The 23146-nt window shown below is 39.0% G+C and overlaps 1 protein-coding gene across 1 annotated transcript in view; it reads left to right on the top strand.

The window, feature by feature from the left end:
* The window catches only part of GUCY1A2 (guanylate cyclase 1 soluble subunit alpha 2), a 325417-nt gene extending 302855 nt beyond the window's left edge, over positions 1–22562 (top strand). Inside the window, exon 9 of the mRNA XM_082684207.1 lies at positions 22090–22562. Within this exon, the coding sequence (XP_082540333.1) occupies positions 22090–22146 (57 nt within the window). The 3' untranslated portion in view covers positions 22147–22562. The remainder of the gene's footprint in view (positions 1–22089) is intronic.
* Positions 22563–23146: the final 584 nt, after the last annotated feature.

Raw genomic sequence — 23146 nt, 5'->3', positions numbered from 1 at the left:
TCTGACATTCTAGAAGTGATATCTTTCCCTCATTGGGAAATTTCGTCCCAAAGAATAGAAAATGCCCTGTGTTCTAAAATCAGTAAAATCACTTTTGGAGCTAGACTCTATTCCATAGTTTTCTTCACATCGTCCTCAAGGGCGGCCTGGGTTGCTGGCAGAACAAGGGTTGGGCTTTAGATAGACCCAAGCCCACCCTTCTGACCCCGAGCCCACCCAGCTCCTGAAGGTTGGGGCTGCGGAGAGTCACCCAGCATTGATGGTTCTGTGGGAGAGAAGGGGTATTCCCTGGCTTGGGAGATTAGAAGTGGTTAGGTGGCCTCTTACCCTCATCGGAAGGTGTTTCACTTTTACGTAACGGGTTAATTCAGGCAGAGATTGTTTGGAACAGAAAACATTTTAAGGGGAGAAACAAATCTGAATCACTTTTAGTTGGAATTATCAGCTAGAAAAAGGATTTAGGACAAAGATTTCTGTCTTGAAAGAGTCAACTTACTGCCAAAGTCACAATGCTAGACCCCTTTGAAGGCTTTCTAAATGTATCCATTTCTTCAGCACTGAGAAAGAAAAATAAATTTTTTGACGGATTAAGTTTCTATCCCCTGGAAATAACGTATAATCATAAAATGCATTTGAATCATCTTTTTCTCTATGTTTTCCATTTGTGGCAGAATAGATACATAGGATGTCACAAAAACAGACTTAAAAATCGTGGCATTAAGCCATGGTGTGCAAATTTGGCAACATTCTTTTACTTAAAATACTAAGCTGTTTTTAATGACATGAGGGATAAGAATAAGAGTCAAATAATACTGGATTAAGACTCGTTCACACTGGGGTTATTCATATCCATATTCCTATTATTCTCAGAATAAAATCTAAGTCAGAGCTAATTGATATTCAAGTCATTTGAACAGTAAATATACACATTCTGCATCACCTCTGACTAACAAGAATCTATATACATTCCCGAACCCAACGAAACATCAAATCCTAGAACAACTCTGCTTTTATGGCCTCTCCTTTGTGCTCGGTGTCACTAACTTTCAAGGCCAGCAAGAGAAACAGCTTTCTTCTGAGGTTCGGGGTGGTGGGATCAAATCTGGATCTATAGTATATTTATGTAGAGCCACTTGAAACATTTCTGTTTACTTCTTTTCATTCAAATCTCCATGAAGTGAAGCAAAATACTAGAGTGGCCAGAGGGTCGATCAACAACGTGAACCCCGCCCCCTTCCAACTCTGATTGGTATAAATTACCACGTTGAAATGAAAGTCAAAGTGTGCCTTGGTGTCTCAGATGAATTGTTTGAGTCTGTTTCAACTGTGTCATCGGGAGCTCGTAACGTCCATCCCTTTCTTTGTTACACCACTCGGTGACCTGCAGTAACAGGTACCATCACCTTTTCTGTTGATCGTTCAAAACACTTCCTTCCCTATCTAAAAAGAATTCTTCTGCTAACACGCAGACGTATACCTGACTACAGGACGTGCCCTGTTTCATGAGATCTGTGCAATATGTCCGGCGGGCTCCAGCCGGACTGCCGGAGCAAGGACCGCAACAGGGAAGGTGAAGAGAGACAGGAAAATCCAGCTTTGCCCACATTACAGTCATGTCTCTGGCTCGCCCAACCCCGTGAACCCAGAAGAAAGCTTAAAAAAAGGAGGGGGTAGGGACTGATTATAGATTTTTAAATAGAGTTTTCACACTTCACAGAATGTCAAAGTTCATTACGTCAAAACTTTGATTAATAAGAAACTTTAAAAACATGCTCATCAGAATGAATCTTTTCTCAAGTCTGAGAACTTCTTGCCTTATAGATTCTGCCCCTCCGCCCCCCGCCCCAGCTCCGTGCAGAGTTGGTCCTCTGCTGGGAGAATGTGGTCGTGTGCCTGTTGGTATTCGCCGTATGTGCTCACTAAACAGCATTACAGTCTTTAGGATAATGAGAAACAGCGAAAGGGCCCGGGTCTCAAGTGTGGCTGTAACTTGAGCATCAGCATAACTGGCGGCTGTGTCGGAGGAAGGCTCTTGACAAGCACGAAAGGCACGGCCTCTGTGCAGGAAGCTCACCAGGCCCGGAGGTGGCCAGCACCCGCCGCTTCACTGCTTTTCCTCTCCTTCCCCTCCCCCGCTCCTCTCGCCTTCCTACCTTACTTCCTTCTTTTCTTAAGAAAGATGTGAAAATCGTGTTTCTCTCTTTGGGCTGGGGCTTCTCTTTCCGGCCTGCATCCCACTGGGCACAGGGTGGCTGAGGAGGGCAGGGAGCGAGGGCGCACCTAGAGATCGTTGGGGCTGCGAATGACTGAGCTCGCGGAGGCCTTGCCTTGACCTCCCTCAAAACAGGAGATTAAAATACTTCCCTGTTTGTTCTTTCACACTGAACCCAAACACTTTCTCAAGAAGCATCCTGGCCAACCTTTTGGACAACGTCCTATTTTTGCCCCTACAGAGATCTTCCTTTAGCCAAATCCTCTTATTTTCAAATAGTAAATTTTCACTTGGGGACCACACTGCTCATCACTGAAATAGGAAAGACGCATCTTCTACTTGTAAGGAGATTGTTTTTTAAAAACGACTTTCCAGTAAGGCCAGTACACCCAGTGCTAGTTGGTTTTACTGGCTCTCTATCAAGAGATGACCGTTACACTGTCTTGCTTCCTGTGCACCCCTCTGTAACTCGGCTTGGGTTTGGGGTCCTTCTGAGTGTCTAAAAACATTTGCCATCAATTGTGAGAGTCTACTGAATTGAAAAAGCAATATACAATGTATTCCGTGTTTCTTAGCTCTCCGCCTTGGAGATCCTAGTGTGTATTCAGATACCTGTTTATAACCACAATTTCTACTTACGCACCAAAATTAACTAATTACCATGCTCTTAAATATGGAAAGATCACAGGTTGGATCCTTGACAAGTCCCAATTCAAAGCCATTTTTTTTTTCAGGGAAAATTCAATCATTTCTAGCAAAGTATTTTATTCTTAAGGGGAAAGAAATGAATTATCTTATTTAAAAGAATGAAAATGAGGAAGATATTATGCCTTTTCATTTTAGGTGTCCTCAACACTAGAATAATTTGAGCAAGTATCGAATAGATTTAAAGAATCTTTAATCCCTCAACATTTTCATTTTTTGTTAGTGCATTAATAATACAGTCAAGCTCTTTATCAAGTAGTCTCCGTGATTTAAGTTTGTGTTCATTAAGAGAAAATTATAAGAAATAATACAGCTTTTGTACTTTTGTATTTTTCTGGAAAGATATGCTTCTATAAGTCAAATATCTTTGAATTTTGGTTCTCACTAATTTAGACTTTTTTTTTTTTTTTTAAATACATCTCAAGGGTCTTCTACTCTAACAGATTGGATAGTCAGTACAGGGAAGGGATATGACAACTTCAGAAAAATTAAAAACTTGAAAAGGGTAAATTTCAATGTCAGTTGACATTTATTTATTTCACACTAACTTATTGTGAAATTGTGAAGAAAGAGGCAGCTACCATATAAATTGACACTTACAAAAATACAAAATACTTTCTTCCTGTGATTTCAGTGTTAAAGAAAGACTGTCTGTGTCTTGAGATAATACACAACATTTGCCTTCAATGCCTTTACCATTTTTATTTCTTGATGGAAATATGTTTAATAATCACCATAGAAATAGAATAAATGTGGTTAAGGAAAACAGGAGAAATTAAGATCAAGTGTGAACAGCCATGACCCACAGTCCAATTTTCTCCCTTTTGTTCTTCCTGCCGAATTGGCATCTAAGGCCCAGGCTGGCAAAGTTTACAAGCTACTAATCACTGTCTCCTTTAAGAATCTGGAGATAAGGATGAATTATTCCAACTACGTGGATATTAATTCAGCCATCCTGGCAGGTTTTGACTACCACGAAAATCAGGTTGTGTTCAAATTTGAAAAATGGACCATGGAGAGAAAGACTTTCTGATTTTTCTTAGAGATGAATAAACAGCCCTTCCCTTATTTTAAAAAACAAAAAAATATTCCTGGGAGTTTGGCCTTGGAAAAACTCTGACATTTTCTAACATCTGCCTGCAACTCCATTATAACTTTGGTAATCAAGTCACAGAACTGTCTCATCATGCTTTTGAAATGTACCGATTAAGTGCATTCCAGAAATAAACACATATCATTCTTCATTTCAAAAATCAACCTACCTGAATTCTGACTCCTAGACTGTGAGTAGCCATTTTACAAAACCAAAGGGTCTCATTTCCCAAAACTGTACTTTAGATAAAAAATTTAAAAAAAAACAAAACCCACCAAAAAACAAAAATCTTGCCTGTTCATTTCAGTGTATAAGATGAAGAGCCAGTGCATTTCCATCAACATTCTGGCTCTATACGGTCAACGGTAGACTTCCCAGCTCAATACAAACACATAGCTAGAATGTGCTAGGCCTTCATCTGCTTCCGCTGCATGGGGTACGTTTTATGTAACCAGATACCTGAACTATTTTATAATCCTTTGGCCAATTCATTTGCTGTAATTTCATGAGTCTAAATTTTTGGTTTGGCTTGCAGTATAAATACTATTGTACATGTGCTATTTTGCTATCAGAGTATACTTTGTGAGTCATTTCTTTAAAAAATCTAGTTATCACAAACTTGAATTACAAGGTCATTAACAATATCAGGTAAATATACTAATATATCTGTAAGGCATGGTTAAATTGCATATATTTTGAAATGTCAAGCTATTTTTTTTAACGATGAATGCATCTCTAAAACCTGTACCATTCATTACAAAGTTTCATTTGTTATTTCATATTATGTTTTAAAATGTTTTCCCTTATCCAGCAGTACAGGTTTAGAGGACCTTTTTCTGAATGAAATGATAAAATACGCCTCATTTCACTAGAATTTTAAGAATACTAGTACGTGTAAAAGTATATAAGCACTTTCAGGATTATAAACAGCCACTGTATCTTCTATTTAGTTTTCATGTAACACCATTTTTTACTCATGTGATTATTTTTACTTGTAATTATTCTTAATCATGCACAGTGTAAGTAGCATGTTTCATTACGAAAAATGTCTTTGTATTTACAGACTGTAGAATACTGTAAATCTGTATATGAAAACTGATGGATGATAGCCTGGGATTCTTTTACAACAAAGTGGAAATGACAGTTCTGTGTTATAGTTACACAATTCATTACAAAAAAAAGTCATGCATTTATTTCCTTTCTAAGTCCAAACTGTCACTTATAAAATATTTAAATCAATAAATGATACCAAAAAAGAGGAATCTGCAGATTCTTTCTAGCATATTCTTTCATGACCTGAGTGACAAAGACTAAAAATATGAGTGAAGAATAAATGAATGTTTTCAATGAGTTATCATTATGGTTGTAGATGATGTCTATGACACAACTATTTATTTTTACAAAATAAAATCTCTTAATTCTCTTACAAAACCAATGGTACAGGTCACCATTTCTGTACTTTTAGGCACCCTGAATATCTATCACACAGAAAAGGCATGATTCACTTGCCTTATGGTCAGTTTGCTCTCTGGAAAGGACCGAGAAATGGGGTCGTTTTATTGTCATTATTAAATGTCAGCTCAACACCCACTGGGTGGGTGCCTCATCCAACAGTTAGATTAGATGCTGCACGGAGCTAAAAGAAGACTATTTAAATCCCATGTTCCTACATTTCTTCAGTGAATAGATACAAAATCAAGTTATCTTTGTTACTGTATTGCCCTCTCCTCCATAACCATGAGGTCTCAACTCTACAAATCTATTTCTGGCAGTTCTCAAGGGGGGTGTCCATCCTTTGTCCACAAACAGAGCTGTGCTCATCTTCTGCTATTGTGTTCTGAGAGACATATGCCGTTTTGAGGTCTTGCCACCGAGAGTTACTTTTCTATCCCTCTGACACTGAGGCAGAAAAAAGCAGAGAAAGTATGTGCACATACAAACACGTGCACACACATGCATAATTCCAATGAAAACTTCCTCAGGAAATAGTAAAAATTTCCCAGATGCGCAGCAGCACGGGAAGTCCTTCCTCTGGCTACACCTGATGGGCTATGGGCAGCTATCCGTCGTTGACTATGTCTCCCTGTTTAAAACAGAGCTGGGATCTTTCAGAAATCATGTCTATGATACTAGCTGTGAGGCTGTTTTGGTTCTCTAATTCTCAGGGACAGAGACATTCTGAACAAGTTAATGATTAGTATCTGCCAACACCACCCCGCAATAAAGCATCTGACCAGACCATAGATCCCCACAGGGGTCCCAGATTACGGTTGAGAGGCCTCTCCTAATCAGGAAGGGAAGCCATTGCAGAGACCAACATGAGTATCTCTTTCAAGACAAGGTAAACCCCCTTTTTACTTCTTGAATTTATTTTCACCTGTAACTTATCTGATGCCCTGACTTCAAAGAAGGCACTGGCTTCCATTTTGTAAATATTCTTTGACGGTAGATCCCTGACTGATAAGACTTTCGTCTCTCCATGCAGAATGGTTGAGGGACCAACTCAAAATCACAGCCAAAGGAATGGGGAACAATCTGTTGACTTCAAGTCAACTGGGTACAGACCTCTTCTGACAACATTAGGGAGAGATTTGGGGCACCGCAGTTTCAGTATTCCTCCTCGTGTTTGTTGTTGCTGGAATGAGGAAGTGAACTACTCAAGACTTGACCAATTACTCTTGTTCCAAAGGATCAAGTTACAATATTGACGGTCTTTAAATGATAATACCCAAGATTTACTTACGTGGTACCCTCTATGCAACCAAGTAAGTGCTGGTTCAGAGGAATTAACAGGGAGTAAATAATCAGAGTACGGTTGCCCCTCAGTGCTTAGACCTACCATATCTTATTTTGATCTACCCCTTAACCAAACTGAAATATACTGTATTATTCTACATATCACCTATGTTTATAGTGCATTTGTGCTGGATAAATACCAAATATCTTGTTCTTCAATTATCTGAACTGCGCCACAGAATAAGATCCCAGGACCCTGAGATCATGACCTGAGCAGAAGGCAGACGCGTAACGACAGAGCCACCTGGGCGCCCTCCGAGGTCCTTTATATCACACCGTGTAGGCAGGCTCCCCTCTGTGAGGGGACTTACTACACTGGGCGGCTTACCCACTGCTAAACCACACCACTTTTAAATTACTAACCACACTAGGGCAGAGGCTTGGGATAGAACCCACCATGTGAAGGGATATTAAAATCTTAATCAAAACAGATCTTTTAAAAGGTTCTCTTCCTTCCTTCGGCTCGCCATCTTTAGGCTGGAAGAATGCCGGCACACTGTCTCTGGGAGGAGGTTCATGTTCAAGGGGACACTGAGCTTGTGGGAACAGCTGTCCCTGTATGGCCAGAGGGCTGAGTTTTCTCAGGATCACAGGGGAAACACTTCATCATCAAGATGCCTTCTTAAGATAATGTCACTCTGAGCTTATTAGTGCTAATGTGAGAGAGTGAGAAGTGACTGAAAGGCTTAATATTAACACTTTCTAATATAGAACAAGCTTCTCAGCCCGTGAGATGAAGTGAAATCTTCAACGAGCCTCTGCTCTTCTCCCTGCTTCTGCACAGTTAATCAGGACTCCGAGGTGGGAAGTACTTAACCGGCAGCTCCTCCAGCCCCCAGCTCTAGCCAGGATGACTCAAACCCACCGGGCCTCTTCCCAGTGGCCCCAGACGCAGCAGCCTCCAGCAGAAGCCAACAAATCCCAACCTCACTGGTCCATTTCTGCACATCTGCATACTTGGGAGCCCCCCCCCCACCCCCCACTGGAGTAAATTCCCTTCTATAGTTTCCCAGATGGAGAAGGGCTAAGGCTATTAGCAAATCTGGTCCCACTGTGTATTCTTTAATTTACTTATTTCACAACAACCTTAGCAGGTGAGCTTTAGTGTCAAAACACAGACAGAGAGAAAGACAATGGGCAACACTTCCAAAATCACTCGCTGAATCATCGAGCTAACCATGATTTAGTGCCCTTCCCCGTATTTGTCCAACACTCCCGGAGGGACGCTGTTTTTCCTTTTTACATTTTTCTTCATCTTAAGATCAGCTTCAGTTTTCCTCCCCTGACAGTCCAGAGCCTCCATCCCAGCACCCGAATGTCGTCTGCTGAGGTTTCATCACCCCCGGGCTCTTCATTGATTCATCGGCTAGTTACCGAACATAAACTCTGGGCCTGAAACCGCACTTGGTTCTGGGACTACTGTGAGGAAGCAGACTCTACATGTCTTGTCTCACAAGGAAGCTGAGCAAATGGTGGGGGAGACCAAGACTCACCAGAACTGCGCAGGGATTCATGATTAATAACTGCAAATAGCGTGGAGCAGAAAACTTAGAAATGGCTGTCCAGCTTACAATAGAGATGGAGACCTACATCACTGAGGATGTAAATTTTGAGCTGAGAATGGACGGGTGAGTCAGAATGCTATAGAAAATATTAGGAGATGTCTAGCCCTGGGATAGAGGAGAAAACTGGAAAGCACTCTTCTTTAAAAACAAAAACAGAAAGAACCCAAACTAGAAATGAGGGATAAAGTGGATAGCTTGGGTAAGAAAGTAAGAAGATGAAGTAAAATCCCAAAGTAAAAACACCATGTGAGCATGCTGCAGGAGGTCCAGGGGTGGGTTGTGCGGGGGGGCGGGGGTTGGAAGGGGGAGGGGACCACAAAGGACTTTAATACCCAGCAGGCATGAGGATATGCCACAGGGAAATGGATACCCTCCGGATAAAGCCAGAACTTACTTGGGATCACACTATCAATAAAAAGTGAACCAGGAAAAAAAAATATATATCTACCCGCAACTGGAAAATTGCACGGAGGAAGTTTTTCTGTCTCAGTATTGTTCTGGTGGGACAAGCATTAAAGTTTCCTTTAAGAATTGATAACTAGAGGCCACAGTTAGTGTTTTTAAATTCTTTTTAAAATTTAAGCATTGTATGTTTTAAACGCTGAACTACTGTAAAAAGTTTCCTTTCCTGGTGACATCCCCTGTGCTTCCCTCAAGAGAAAATGCAAAACATCTCTGGAGTAACTGCATTTCAACCCAGGGTAAGGTAATGCTTTCCTAAACAAAGCTTTCGCAAACCTAGCTCCCAATCTAAAGTCTTAAAACAGAGAGGGAGGGGGACACTGCCACCAGGAAGAAACAAAACCAGACCAGAGGGGGAAAACATGGAGGGAGAGGGGTTCTAGGTCTCAGTGAACAGAACAGAATCCTCTTACACAAGCACAGAACTTAAAAGCAACTTGAGGGGAAAAGGCAGATGTCCCACAAGGAAGTAAGAATTAGACAAATGGTGTGTTTCTCAGTAGCCACGACATAAGCCAGAAAGAGGTGGGCACATGTCCGTGTGCCGAGAGAAAAAGATCGTTAATTTAGAATTCAGGCAGAATATGCCTCTCTGCCTACTTGTGATCTCTGCCTGTCAAATAAATAAATAAAATGTTAAAAAAAAAAAAAAAGAATTCAGGCAGAATAATGACATTTTTACATAAAGATGAACCCATTAGAAGAGCTTAATAATATACTTCTGGAAAAAAGGAAAGGACCTCAGAGAAACTTTCTGAGATGTCAGAAGAATAAGCGGCAAACATACCAGCGTGTCTGTTGGTGAATCCAAACAGGCATGGACTGTATAAGTAAATAATAACCATAACGCCAATTAAAGAGATTTTTAAAAGTCGAGGTGGAATTCATACAATAAGTAATGACGGGGAGGTGGGAGTAAGTGATCAGAGTGGACGACACGAAGGTCTTACGACTGTGTGAGAGAGGATGTGGGTGTTAGCGCCAGATTTTCGCAGCAGTGACATCTGTCTGAATTGAAGAGTAAACTTGGAAGGAACAGAAATGAGTTGTAAGCCTGCCAAGTATATCAGGAGGAAAGAGGGGAGAAAGAATGAAAATTTGGTTCATGTAAAGAAAAGATGAAAGAGCCTGGTCGAGACAAGGTACAGAGTAGGATGTACCTAAATCCAATCCAAGACCAAGGGTGGTGGCGCGCCTCAGCGTCACCAGTTTGCATAATGGGACCTTTCACCCTCATACTGAAGCAAAGTGTTGAATTTGTTCAGTTTCTAGAAATACAGCACTTTGTGTACCTGGGCCCTTCTGTGGAAAACTAAAAAAAATAATCTGATATATATCAGTATCGTGCATATGGAAACGTATATGTCACGTGTATATGGGGACAGGATCATATTCTTAAATACAGCCGACTTTCCTCTTTAACACATCACTCCGCCCATGAAAATGGACATTTGGGAGTCGAGAACTTGTAACATCAGAAAACAGAAGATGAATTCGTGTTTTACTGTGTCAACTCAAAGGCACAGAGCCATACCGTTAATGTAAGGGTGAACTAATGCATGATTTCCTCCCGCCCGATCCCACCAACCGGAAAACAGCAAACACGTCTATCACTCTCATTCACTACTGTTGAGTGGAGGAGGAAATACAAATCTCCTTGAGCACTTAAAGCCGTATTATGATTCCTACACAGGTGTGTAAGCCAAAGTGAAACCAAGAGTTATTATTTTTTCCCAAACCAAGAATTATTTTGAGTCATCTGAGGCTGGTTCTTCCAAGCTCCTGAGAAGCAGATAGAAACATTTTCTACAGGAACTTACCTTTGCCCTGGCCATAAAAACTTTTGATCAGTTAAGTTTCAAGGAAAGTAGTATCTCACGGAAAAACATAACCAAATGCACAAGGAAACAAAGGCACCATTATGAGAAAGCAGCAGCAGAAAAAAAGTGGCAAAGCCGATACTGTGAAACCTTTGGATGATGGAATTAATGCCAAAAAATATAACATGAGTATATTTAATATGTTTCAGGAAATTGAAAGCTTTATAGGAAGAATAAACAGCAAACAAAATTTAAACAATACTAAGAAAAATTTAGGATGCATCATATAATAATGTAACTTAAAACTTAGAAATGCATCATATAATAATGTAAATTAAAACTCAGTCTTTGGTCGAACAGCAGAACGGACACATTTAACAAAGAATAGTGAAGGGGAAAATAAAGAGATTAAGGGAAGACAGACCAGAAGAACAAAGAAACAGAAATATAAAATGGAGACCAGGTGCAGGGAGGTCAGAGTTAGAAGCATTAACGCGTCTTAACCGGAACAGCACTCAGGGGAGGAGGGGGCAGAAGTACTACATCAACACAAAACGACTTAGACTTCTTAGAACAAGCAGAAGCCGAACAACACCAAGGAGGAACGGGTAAGAAGAAGCGTAGAAGCAGACAGAACTTTGGATACAATGATTTTTACATTGGTGAGAAAAGAAAAAGAGGTTGCCTCTTCACCAAGGAGTGAAAAGTAGCCAACAGTGGAAGTCACAAGACCATGGACGGCTTCCACCATAGGCAGACGGAGGACAAACGTCAGTCTACTGAGAGTTCAGGTCAACACTAAGTTTTCTCAAGAACAAATGCAAAAGAACCTTTTTATAAGGCAAGAGAAAACGGACCAAGTTTGTCTCTGGCAGAAAAATATTAAGAAAAATACCAAAGGACGTTCTCCAAGTAAGAGGAAAATAAACCCAGAAAAAAAAAATCTGAGATGCCACAATAAATTAAAAATAAATAAATAAGGCGAGAAACTTGGCTAAATAAAAACAAACATTTGCCATGTAAAGCTATTATAACAGCATTTTGAGGTTGTAAAACATAAGGTAAAACCAAAATACCAGACAACAATGGCATATAGGTTGGGACAGGTTGATCAGAGAGAAAATATAGAGGATATTTGTTTATCTAATGTTCTAACATTAGATCCTTGTGTTATTTGCTAGAGTCTAAATAAAGGCATTGATTAACCTGAGATTTGGGGAAGTTGCATCTTATCTTTAAATTTATAGAATAACATTAAAATACTAATACAAGATTATAACATAACCAAATCAGCAAATCAAAAATAAAATGAAAAAATAAAACAGTCAATCAAGGCAAGAAAATAAAGAAAAAGAAATAGAAAATGCTGGGCAAAGAAAGCACAAAATGATATTAGAAATAAATCTAAATGCACCAGTAATTGTAATAAAGTAAAGTGAAGTTATTAAATGAGAAAAACTCTCAGGACTGGGAAAAGATGCATCTGTAAATTATTTACATAAAATATGTTTACAATAGGGGCACCTGGGTGGCTCAGTGGGTTAAGCCTCTGCCTTAACTTCTGCCTTAAGGATCCCAGGGTCCTGCCGGTCCTGGGATCCAGCCCTGCATCGGGCTCTCTGCTCACCAGGGAGCCTGCTTCTCCCTCTCTCTCTCTCTGCCTGCCTCTCTGCCTATTTGTGATCTCTGTCAAATAAATAAATAAAATCTTTTTTTCAAAGTGATTTTCATAATCATAAAATGTTTATTCATCTCAGGACAGTAAAATGATAAACTGGCATTTTGTTAAAAATAAAGATACTATATATGCTAAAAAGAAATAGGATTATAATTATATATAAAAGAACAGACATATACATTCCAGTAAAAATTGGAAGAATTAAGAATTAAAATAAGAAAATCAACAATTATAGTGAAAGATTTTTTTTTTTTGACATTGCTCAGTAATTGATGGATCAAGCAGATAAAACATCCTCAGGGAATGGAACATTTAAATAAAACATAACATCAATGGAACACTTTACCTAATTGCTATAAAATAGTATTCTTTTTCCAGTTTGAAATTATACCACACTGGGCCACAGGATGTCTCAACAAATGCCAAAGGAATAGTTTTCAGTTTTAAATGTGAGTCCAAGTCCCTTAACGTTTGTTCTTTGACCTATAAATCATTGAATTTTGTAATTTCAAAACTGTAAAATTTTTCCACTGATCCTATAATATTCATGTTGAAAATTTAACTCAGACTTCATATCATACACAAGCACCCCAGGTGCTTTAAAGATTTAAATGTATAAGGAAAAACTATAAAACTTTGAGAGTAAAATAGAGCAGAAAATGTGTATGATCTTAGGTCAGCAAAGGCTTTCTTAATGAGACATGAAAAGTGTCAGAGAAAAATACTGGTACATTCATCTGCATGAAATTCTGTTCATTTTAAGAATCACAAACTGGAAAATCAAGGTCAAATTGGAAGAGTCCATCTTCAGTGCATATAGTCAACAGAACGTTTATAACTAGCATACATTAAAGAACTCCAACACATAAGAGAACAGTAAATAAACAAAAGGGAAAGGAATTTCACAAAAGAGTACACTGGACTCAAATACAGGAAGAGTGCTAAATCTCATGAACAGTTAGAGATACATAAATCAGAACCACCATGTGATTTTCCGTCCTTCAGAGTGGCACAATTTACAAGTCAAACATTATCAAGTGATGGCTGGAACGTGTGGGAGAATAGAAATCTTCATCCACTTCTGATGGGAATGTAAAACAGTAAAGCTATTTTGAAAACCAGTTTGAATCACTAATTCAGTTGAAAATAAATGCACAACAAACCTATACCCTCAGACTTATTAATTTCACTATTGTGTGTATACCTTAGAGAATTTTTTTCCCACATGCACTACCAGTCAGGGTCAAGAATATTTACAGAAGCCTTGTTTAAAGGAAAACCAAAACAAAACTCTAACTAGCCAATTGCCCATCAACCATGGAAAAACTGAGTCTCTTGTGATACAGTCTTAAAATTATCTACAACAAAGTATGTAAAGTTAATGAAACTGGTTCAACACTGATGCATCTCTAAAACCTTATGTTGACCAAAATAAACATGTCTCAAAAAATTCATATAATATGATTTTAGTTCCAAAAAGCTCAAAGGAGATAAATCTAAAAATGTACTGTTTGGGGATATACAAATATGTGGTTGGGTTTTGAAACTACCAAGGAAAAGCGGATTAAGATAATGAAGATATCCCATTTCAAGTCCAGATGTTGGCAAAAATTACAAAGTGTCACAAAACCATGATTTGGCAAGGATATAAAGCCAAGTTAAAGTTTCAGATGCCCATATCCCCAGATCCAGCAATTCCAAATCTAGGTTCATATCCAGGGGAAAATTCATGTATATGAGCACAAGAAGACACGCACAAAAGTAAAGGATGATAAATTTACATTAGCATCATTCTAAGTAGCTAGGACTGGAATTGTAAGAATCAACAAGGCTATGTCTCAAATTTGCCACAGTGACTACCTCTGATGACTGATGGTCAAGTACAGATGCCCTTACAGATGCCCACTTTATCTGTGTGGTCTAATATTTTATTTCTTGAGAGAGTTATGGGAAGCAGGTTAGGCAAAAATGATAGGCTCTGATAAAGTTAGATGACGAGATGGTAGATGGTATCTGTAATATTATTCTCTATACAATGTCACGTGTTTGAAATATAGATGAATAAGAATATTGTATAAGGGCAAGGATAAAAATAGGAACAGACACAGCGGGGTACCACTGATGGGTACCAGCAACAGCACAGACTATTCTGGGATCCTGATCTGACTTCTCTATCATGTGAAATCAGACTCATCCTCAAAATTCACCTGAAATATCTATCATCCCATTTGTGACCGGTTTCCAAGGCCCACAGAAACAAACACCAGCTATCCTAACTACACAGCTGCACGGGATCTACCATATGAGGCATGGGTCTATCACCATGTGCAAGATGCACAGTAGTTTCAAGGAAGGGCTGTGTCCTCACTGCTTGTTTTCCTAGCATCCAACACAGAGTGTTTGGGACAGAGAAGACAGTCAACCAACAATGGTCACGCACAGGAGGGTGATGGGGCTACATTTCACGAAAAATAGAACAATTGTAAGATCTGTGCTTCCCTGAGGATCCTAAGCCTGCTCTCAAGTCTATAAGGCAAATTAGTTATCTCTCTGTATTCCATTGTATCAGTTAAGAAAATATATTGATTACCTATGTCCGCCCCAGGAAATTCAAGGTACAGCAAAACATTCAGGTCACTAACAAACCATACATTTCTTTTATGATTCGATGGTAAACTACCTATAGATAAAGAATTAATCCTGTAACCCAAAATACCTTGATGTTTCAACATAGTGCCATGTAATGTATTTAGAGCTTAATAGGAGTACCATGGGGGCCAGGGAAATGGCCCAACCTGGAGTCTTGGGACTGGTGTCCATTCTGATGGAGTTGCAGCTGGTGCTGCCCTGTTAAATCCTCTGACCATCACTCCTCCTTTTAATAGGATGTTTTAATCCACTATTTTAGTTAGCATAAATTCCTGTAGACACCACTCAAAAACTATCAGGTTATAAATAGGTCAAATGAGATGTATTCCATCTTAAAGCTTTATCTGAATAAATGCAGATTTTCCATTTTAAATTTTTTTGGTGGTTCCAGTATTTTTTTCATGTCTTAAAGGGCTTCAGGGATATTTAATGTAGCACAATATCTGGTTGAACAGAAAAGTAGGCTCACAGAACCTTTTAATTCAGAGTCCACTGCTGGATGCATTAAATTATTAACATCATCTTGCACTGTATGCCCGTGTGAACAGCTGGAAGCAGAAGCAGAACGAAGACCGAGATTTAACGTCCAAGCTTTGATTGAGCTCCTAAGTTTCTTATGGTACATTTTACAACCTCTTGGTAAGTGAAGGAAAGGCAAAAGGTCAGCTGTCACAAATTCAATACCAGAAGGTTGAGAAATCAGAAACAGAAGTTTCTCTTCTAAAATCTAGAAAAACAAGGCTTTTCCTGAGGAGCTGGTTTAAGATGAGAACCTGACATGCTACACCTAGGATGGACTGGGGGTCCCTGAAGAGAACCAAAAGGATCAAAAGCTTCCCCGAGAGGAGTTAAAGGAAGAGGCTGGAAATGTCAAAAGCACATTAAGGGCCGAGAATGGGAACACTTCTGCTGTGAAAAGTGTTCGGGAAATTTTGCGACAGAGGGGTCTCAGCTTTTTCTGTTCAAAGCCAATGTTCTATACTCAGAGAGATGACTCCCACGAACCCAAATCTCAATGGCCACTCATGGGGCCAGAGTGTGCCCAGAGAAAGAGACTCTGAGGAAGCGTCCGCAGAGTCCATAGATAGGACTCAAGCACAGAATTTTCTGACGCCAGAAGTGCTGACAGCAATAGATGAAGTACAGGAGTTTATCTGAGAGGGTGAGTGCCTGTTCATGACTCCCCTCATCAAGCTCTGGAACTGTGTGCAAGAGAGAATGGAAGTATCTGAGTGGTGGAGAGGGATGAAGATAAAATGGAACATCTTATCTCCCACTGCAGGTCTGGAACCTGTGCAGGGGAGGTGAGGGCTGGTGACCTCTAGGATGGCAGGGCTGGTGGATTTCTCTTGAAGCAGCATTTGTATACAAGCACTCTGGTTTTACGTATTGCTTCTATGGGAAGTAGAGACCTACATCTTCTAACATTATTATCCTCATTATCACTGTATCATTATTGGACAGAACTGTGTTACTGATGGAGATTATGGACATTGCCTGGCATTGCCAGGCCCCAGAATCCAAAAAGCTGAATTAGCGTCTAAGAGAGAGACAGGTGAAGGAAAGTTAAAATCTGGACACTGGGTAATTCAAATGCATGAGTCTAGTCCTCTCCTCTCAAAGGAGGTGCACAATAGGGTAACGTTACATTTTGAGTATGTTGTGCCACTAGGGTTTTCTGCATATATTAGGTACAGGAAGTGATAATGACATTGGGTCTCCTTTAAATGTTTAAACATTTTAGATGTACTAAAAAACAGAACATAGTGAAAGCCCCCTGTTACAGCCAGCCAAAATCAGCAAGTTATTTTCAGAATGGCTTCATCTACAATTTTGTGGTCGTATTTGATTTTTTATAATTTATATGCAGTGAAATGTACAAATCCTGTGTGCAAAATTCTAAGTCTTGATGAATGCGTAAGCTCATGTGATTCACTGTCTTATCAATGAAGCTCTATTACCCCAGAAGTTCTCTCGTATGCCCATTAATCAATTCTCACTTCCCAGAGGCAACCAGCTCTTTGATTCCTATTCCAAAAGATTAGTTTTTTGTTCTAGAACCTTATATAAAGATTCAGTAATTAGCCTGATTTATCTCACCTCTTAGCTCAGAAAAGTATTTGTGAGATTTATCAATACAGTTGCACATACCAATTCTTTTCTTATTGCTGAGCAGAAATTCATTAAATGAATGTATCAGTTAATCCATTCTCCCAATGAAATTTTGTTTTTTAGATTTCAACTATTACAAATAAAGACTTATATAAGCATACAGTACAAGTCTTTTGTGGATATGTAGTTTTAGTTCTCTAGAGTAAATACCAGGAAGTGGAACTGTCAATCGATAGGGCAGAGGTATGTTTGAATTGGAAATAATTTTCCAAGTTGGCTTTCCAACATTTCACCTCACAGCAATGTGTGAGAGCTCTGATGTCCTGCACACTCATCAAAACTTGGTGATGTCAATTTTATTAATATTACCCATTTTAGTGTGTGTGTAGCTGTGTCTCACTGTGGTTTCCATATGAATTCTCCTGACAACTGATGTTTGGAATGATTTCATAAGCTTAACAGCCATTCCTTTTGAAGTACTCTTTAATTATTTTTAGGTTTTTTTTTGGAATTTTATTATTGAATTTAAGAGTTCTTTACATACTGTGGATATAAATTCTTTGTCAGATATACAGATATAAATATATATATTTATATATAAATATACATAATACATATATACACACACATCTATAAATATAAAATATTTTCTATTTCCCTCCAATTGGAAGAAATGTTTCCATTTTATTCTAATACATATTATCTTCTTCCAAGTTATGAATGGTCTACTCATTTTCTTGATATGTTTTTTTCCTGAACAGATTATAAGTTTAACAAAGTTCAAAATACTTCTCTGTGTCCTAAGAAATCTTTTGCCTATATCCAAATTTTGAAGATATTCTCCTTTGTTTTGTTGGAGAAGAATGCTACAATCCATCTCAAATTATTTTTAAAAATTACGGTTAAAATTTAGTTTTCCATATAGATATACAACCATTCCAAAATCTGTTGTTGAAAAGACTCTCCTTTTCCATAGCTGCTTTTGGTGCCTTTGTCAAAAGCCAACAGACTGTATAAGTATGGGTCATTTACTGGACCGCTATTCCATTTCACTGATTTATAATGTTTTCCTTACATCAATATCCCACTGCCTTGATTAATGTTGTTTATAGTAAGTCTTATAAATTATGCAGCATAAGGTAGTGCAAATCTTTTGATTTTGTATTTAAAATTGACTTAATCAAGATATTTGAGATCATTTGCATTTTAGAATCACCTTGAGAATTTCTACAAAAGGCCTCCTGATATTTTGAATGTGACTGGTATTGCTGTAAATTAATGAAGCAACTTGAGAATAATTTAAATCTTAATAATATTAACTCATCCAAACCATAACTATGATACAGCTCTCCATTTATATAATTTTCCTTTATTGTCTATCACTGATATATTTAAATATAAAAACCTTACTCATCTTTTATGAATCATTATTTAATAATTTTGATGTTAGTGTAAATGGTATTTTTCTCATTTAATTTTCTAAATGTTTGTTGATGGTACACAAAAATGGGTTTAATTTTTGTATATTGACTTTGTATACTAAAATCTTGTGCAACTGACACATATAAGTTCTAGTAGTTTTTTTGTAGATTCCTTAAGATTTTCTAAGCACACAATCATGCCTTTTGCAAAAAGGAGAATTTTTTTTCCCCAGGATTTTATTATACCTTTATTTTTTCCTTTAAACTATTCATTTTTGTTCATGTAGATCTAACTGTCTGGTCTATACAGCTTTCCTTCCTCCTAAAGAATTTCTTTTAACTTTTCTTGCAGGGAGGCCTGCTGGAAACTCCCTTAATTTGGGGTGCAGGGGAGTCTAGGAAAGATTTTTATTGTCCTCACTTTTGAAAAATATACTGGATATACAATTCTAGATTGCTTTTAACACTTTAAATATCTCCATTCTCCAGCAAAGAAGTTGTCAAACTCTTACTCTTTGCAGATGATATGATATTTTATGTGGAAAACCCAAAAAACTCTAGAACTCATACAGGAATTCAGTTAAGTGTCAGGATATAAAATCAATGCACAGAAATCAGTTGCATTTCTCTACACCAACAGCAAGGCAGAAGAAAGATAAATTAAGGAGTCGATTCCATTTATAACTGCATCCAAAACCATAAGATACCTAGGAATAAACCTAACCAAAGAGGCAAAGAATCTGTACTCAGAAAATTAAAGAGTACTCATGGAAGAAATTGAGGAAGACACAAAGAAATGAAAAAATGTTCCATGCTCATGGATTGGAAGAACAAATGTTGTGAAAATGTCTATGCTACCTAAAGCAATCTATATATTTAAAGCAATCCTTATCAAAATACCATCAACTTTTTTCAAAGAAATGGAATAAATAATCCTAAAATTTATATTGAACCAGAAAAGACCACCAAAGAGCCAGAAGAATGTTGAAAAAGAAAACCAATTCCAGACTTCAGGCTCTATTATAAAGCTATAATCATCAAGACAGCATGGTACTGGCACAAAAATAGACACGATCAGTGGAACAGAATAGAGAGCCTACATATGGACTCACACCTCTATGGTCAACTCATCTTCGACAAAGCAGGTAAGAATGTCCAATGGAAAAAAGACAGTCTTTTTTTTTTTTTTTAAGATTTTATTTATTTGACAGAGGGAGGGAGGGAGAGAGAGAGAGAGAGATGGAGATCACAAGCAGGCAGGCAAAGAGAGAGGGGGAAGCAGGCTCCCCGCCAAGCAGAAAGCCCGATGTGGGGCTCCATCCCAGGACTCTGAGATCATAACCTGAGCTGAAAGCAGAGGCTTAACCCTCTGAGCCACCCAGGTGCCACAAAAGACAGTCTCTTCAACAGATGGTGCTGGGAAAATTGGACAGCCACATGCAGAAAAATGAAACTGGACCATTTCCTTACAACACACACAAAAATAGACTCAAAATGGATGAAAGACCCCAATGTGAAACAGGAATCCATCAAAATCCTTGAAAATACAGACAACAATCTCTTTGACCTCAGCTACAGCAACTTCTTCCTAGACACATCACCAAAGGCAAGGGAAGCAAAGGCAAAAATGAACTATTGGGACTTCATCAAGATCAGAAGCTTGTACACAGCAAAGGAAACAGTCAATAAAACCAAAAGACAACTGACAGAATGGGAGAAGATATTTGCAAATGACATATCAGATAAAGGGCTAGTATCCAAAATCTAGAAAGAACTTATCAAACTCAATATCCAAAGAACAAATAATCCAATCAAGAAATGGGCAGAAGACATGAACAGACATTTCTGCAAAGATGACAACCAAATGGCCAACAGACACATGAAAAAGTGCTCCACATCACTCAGCATCAAGGAAATACAAATCAAAACCACAGTGAGATACCACCTCACACCAGTCAGAATGGCTAAAATTAACAAGTCAGGAAACAACAGAGGCTGGTTAGGATGTGGAGAAAGGGGAACCCTCCTACACTGTTGGTAGGACCGCCAGCTGGTACAGCCATTCTGGAAAACAGTATGGGGGTTCCTCAAAAAGCTGAAAATAGAGCTACCCTACGACCCAGCAATTGCACTACTGGGTATTTACCCTAAACATACAGATGTAGTGATCTGAAGGGATACATGCACCCCAGTGTTTATAGCAGCAATGTCCACAGTAGTCAAACTATGGAAAGAGACTAGATGTCTTTCAACAGATGAATGGATAAAGAAGAATACACACACACACACACACACACACACACACATATGTATATATACACACAATTATATATACATATATACATATATATATATAAAATGGAATATTATGGAATATATATAATAATATGGAATATTATGCAGCCATTAAGAAAGAAAACTGAAATCTTGCCATTTGGAATGACGTGGATGGAACTAAGGGGCATTTTACTAAGCAAACTAAGTCAATCAAAGAAAGACAATTATCATATGATCTCTCTGATATGAAGAATTTGAGAGGCAGGGTGGGGGAGTCATGGAGGCAAGGGAAGGAAAAAAATGAAAGAAGATGGGACCCGGGAGGGAGACAAACCACAAGAGACTCTTAATCTCATGAAACAAACTGAGGGTTGCTGGGGTTGGGGGGGGGTGTGGAGAGGGTGGTTGGGTTATGGACACTGGGGAGGGTATGCGCTATGGTGAGTGCTGTGAATTGTGTAAGACTGATGACTCACAGACATGTACCCCTGAAGCAAATAATACATTATATGTTAATTTAAAAAAAAAGCTTAACCCTTGGAACATTATTACCATCCACATGGTTGTTAGTGTACTTCGAGATTCTCCACATACCTCTTTCAACGGCTGTGTTCATGGGTCACTGACTTGCATGATGGTTTTATTTGAACCACATAAGATATTTAAATTACTAATTTGAGATGAATGCTTTCACCAGCCCTTCTTGCTTTTTTTTTTTTTTTTTAAACACCAAGATTGCTTCTCTTCTAAAGTATTACCTACATTAAGTCCCTGTAATTGTCTCTAACAAATCATCTTAGATCCCTGACTTTGGTCTAAATAAACCGCTTGGTGACTCAATTCCACTCACGCGCTGTCTCCTTGAGCACTCTGGCCCCTCCTTTATCGCAGTTTGGTTTATGTTGACAAAAATCATTTTGTAAGATGCAACGAATGGATCTTGGTGTCTGGCTGCAGTGAACTGAATTTAAACTCTTCCGAAATAAATCTGAACCTATCAGATTGAATAGGGTACTTCTCTACCAAAAGGAGCTGCAGGGAGCTGCCGTTTCCATTCTAGTCAGCCACTAATTGCCCCCGTTACCCGCAGCACTTGTCCTCTGACACACGCCGCTCGGTGGTTTGTAAAAGGGGTGTCCTTTGGGTCTTTACAGAAATATTCCTGAAGTAGTTTCTTTACACACTTGGAAATGTCCATGTCTACCTAGGCCTTCTAGACTTCACCGTGGTAACATGTGATTGCGGCTATTCCTGCTTACAAAAATGACACTGAATTTCTGAGCTTCTTTTCCCTTCCAGCTCACAAGCAAATTTTTGGCTAGCTTCATATCCTCTCCATTCCGCCTTTCGAAATGACTCCAAAATCCCAGGCCTGGGATGGCGGGCAGGGCCTTGAGGAATGAAGAGAATGAGGCAGTCCAGAACAGCGATCTGTCAAACTGATTTCATTTCTATCAGCTCCAACCGTCCTTAACAGATGCGTGAGACACAGAAACCGAGGTGGAAACCCAAGCTTAATGCCGGCCTGATCGGTGCACAGAGCAGAAAGCCAAGACCCACCCTTACCACCAATGTCGTTATACCCAAAATTCTAATACTGATTATTTCTTCAAATTAAACTAGATTTTGGCCACAAATAATTTACATGTCAGTGAGTGAAGAAAAGTGAATCTGAAGAATTTTCACCTCTGGTTTATGAGATTTTAAAATACTTTCTCAAGTGTTGGTTTTAAAGGAAGTATTGTCTGACCTAACTTGCCGTGGACACTGAATGCCAGCTGAACTTCAGTATGTATACATGCATATTTGTATCAAACCTGCTCCATAGTTTTTTTTTTTTTAAAGATTTTATTTATTTATTTGACAGACAGAGATCACAAGTAGGCAGAGAGGCAGGCGGAGAGAGAGAGAGAGAGGAGGAAGCAGGCTCCCCGCTAAGCAGAGAGCCCGATGCAGGGCTCGATCCCAGGACCCTGGGATCATGACCTGAGCTGAAGGCAGAGACTTTAACCCACTGAGCCACCCAGGTGCCCCTGCTCCATAGTTTTTTAACAGCATTTTTACTCTGGTGGGTATATAGTGAGCCTAGATGTGAAGTTAATTTTTTCTGTAAATTCTGGACACGGAGTGCCCGGGTGTTTGTTTAAATGTTATTCTAGGTCTGCCCGAGGGTTTGGGGGCGAGCCTAACATTTGGGTCAGCAGACTGAGGAACAGATTGCCTTGAGCAGCGTATGCAGCCCTCGTCCAATCTGCTCGAGGCTCGAATGGAACAAAAAGCTCAACAAGGAAGAAGTGGCTCCTGGCCTGATGCTCTTGAGCTAGGACAGAGGTCCGGTCCCGCCTCAGGACCAGAC

This window comes from Mustela nivalis (assembly GCF_964662115.1).
Source record: "Mustela nivalis genome assembly, chromosome: 9".
Lineage (NCBI taxonomy): Eukaryota > Metazoa > Chordata > Mammalia > Carnivora > Mustelidae > Mustela > Mustela nivalis.
This window is presented reverse-complemented; position numbering and strand designations above follow the sequence as displayed.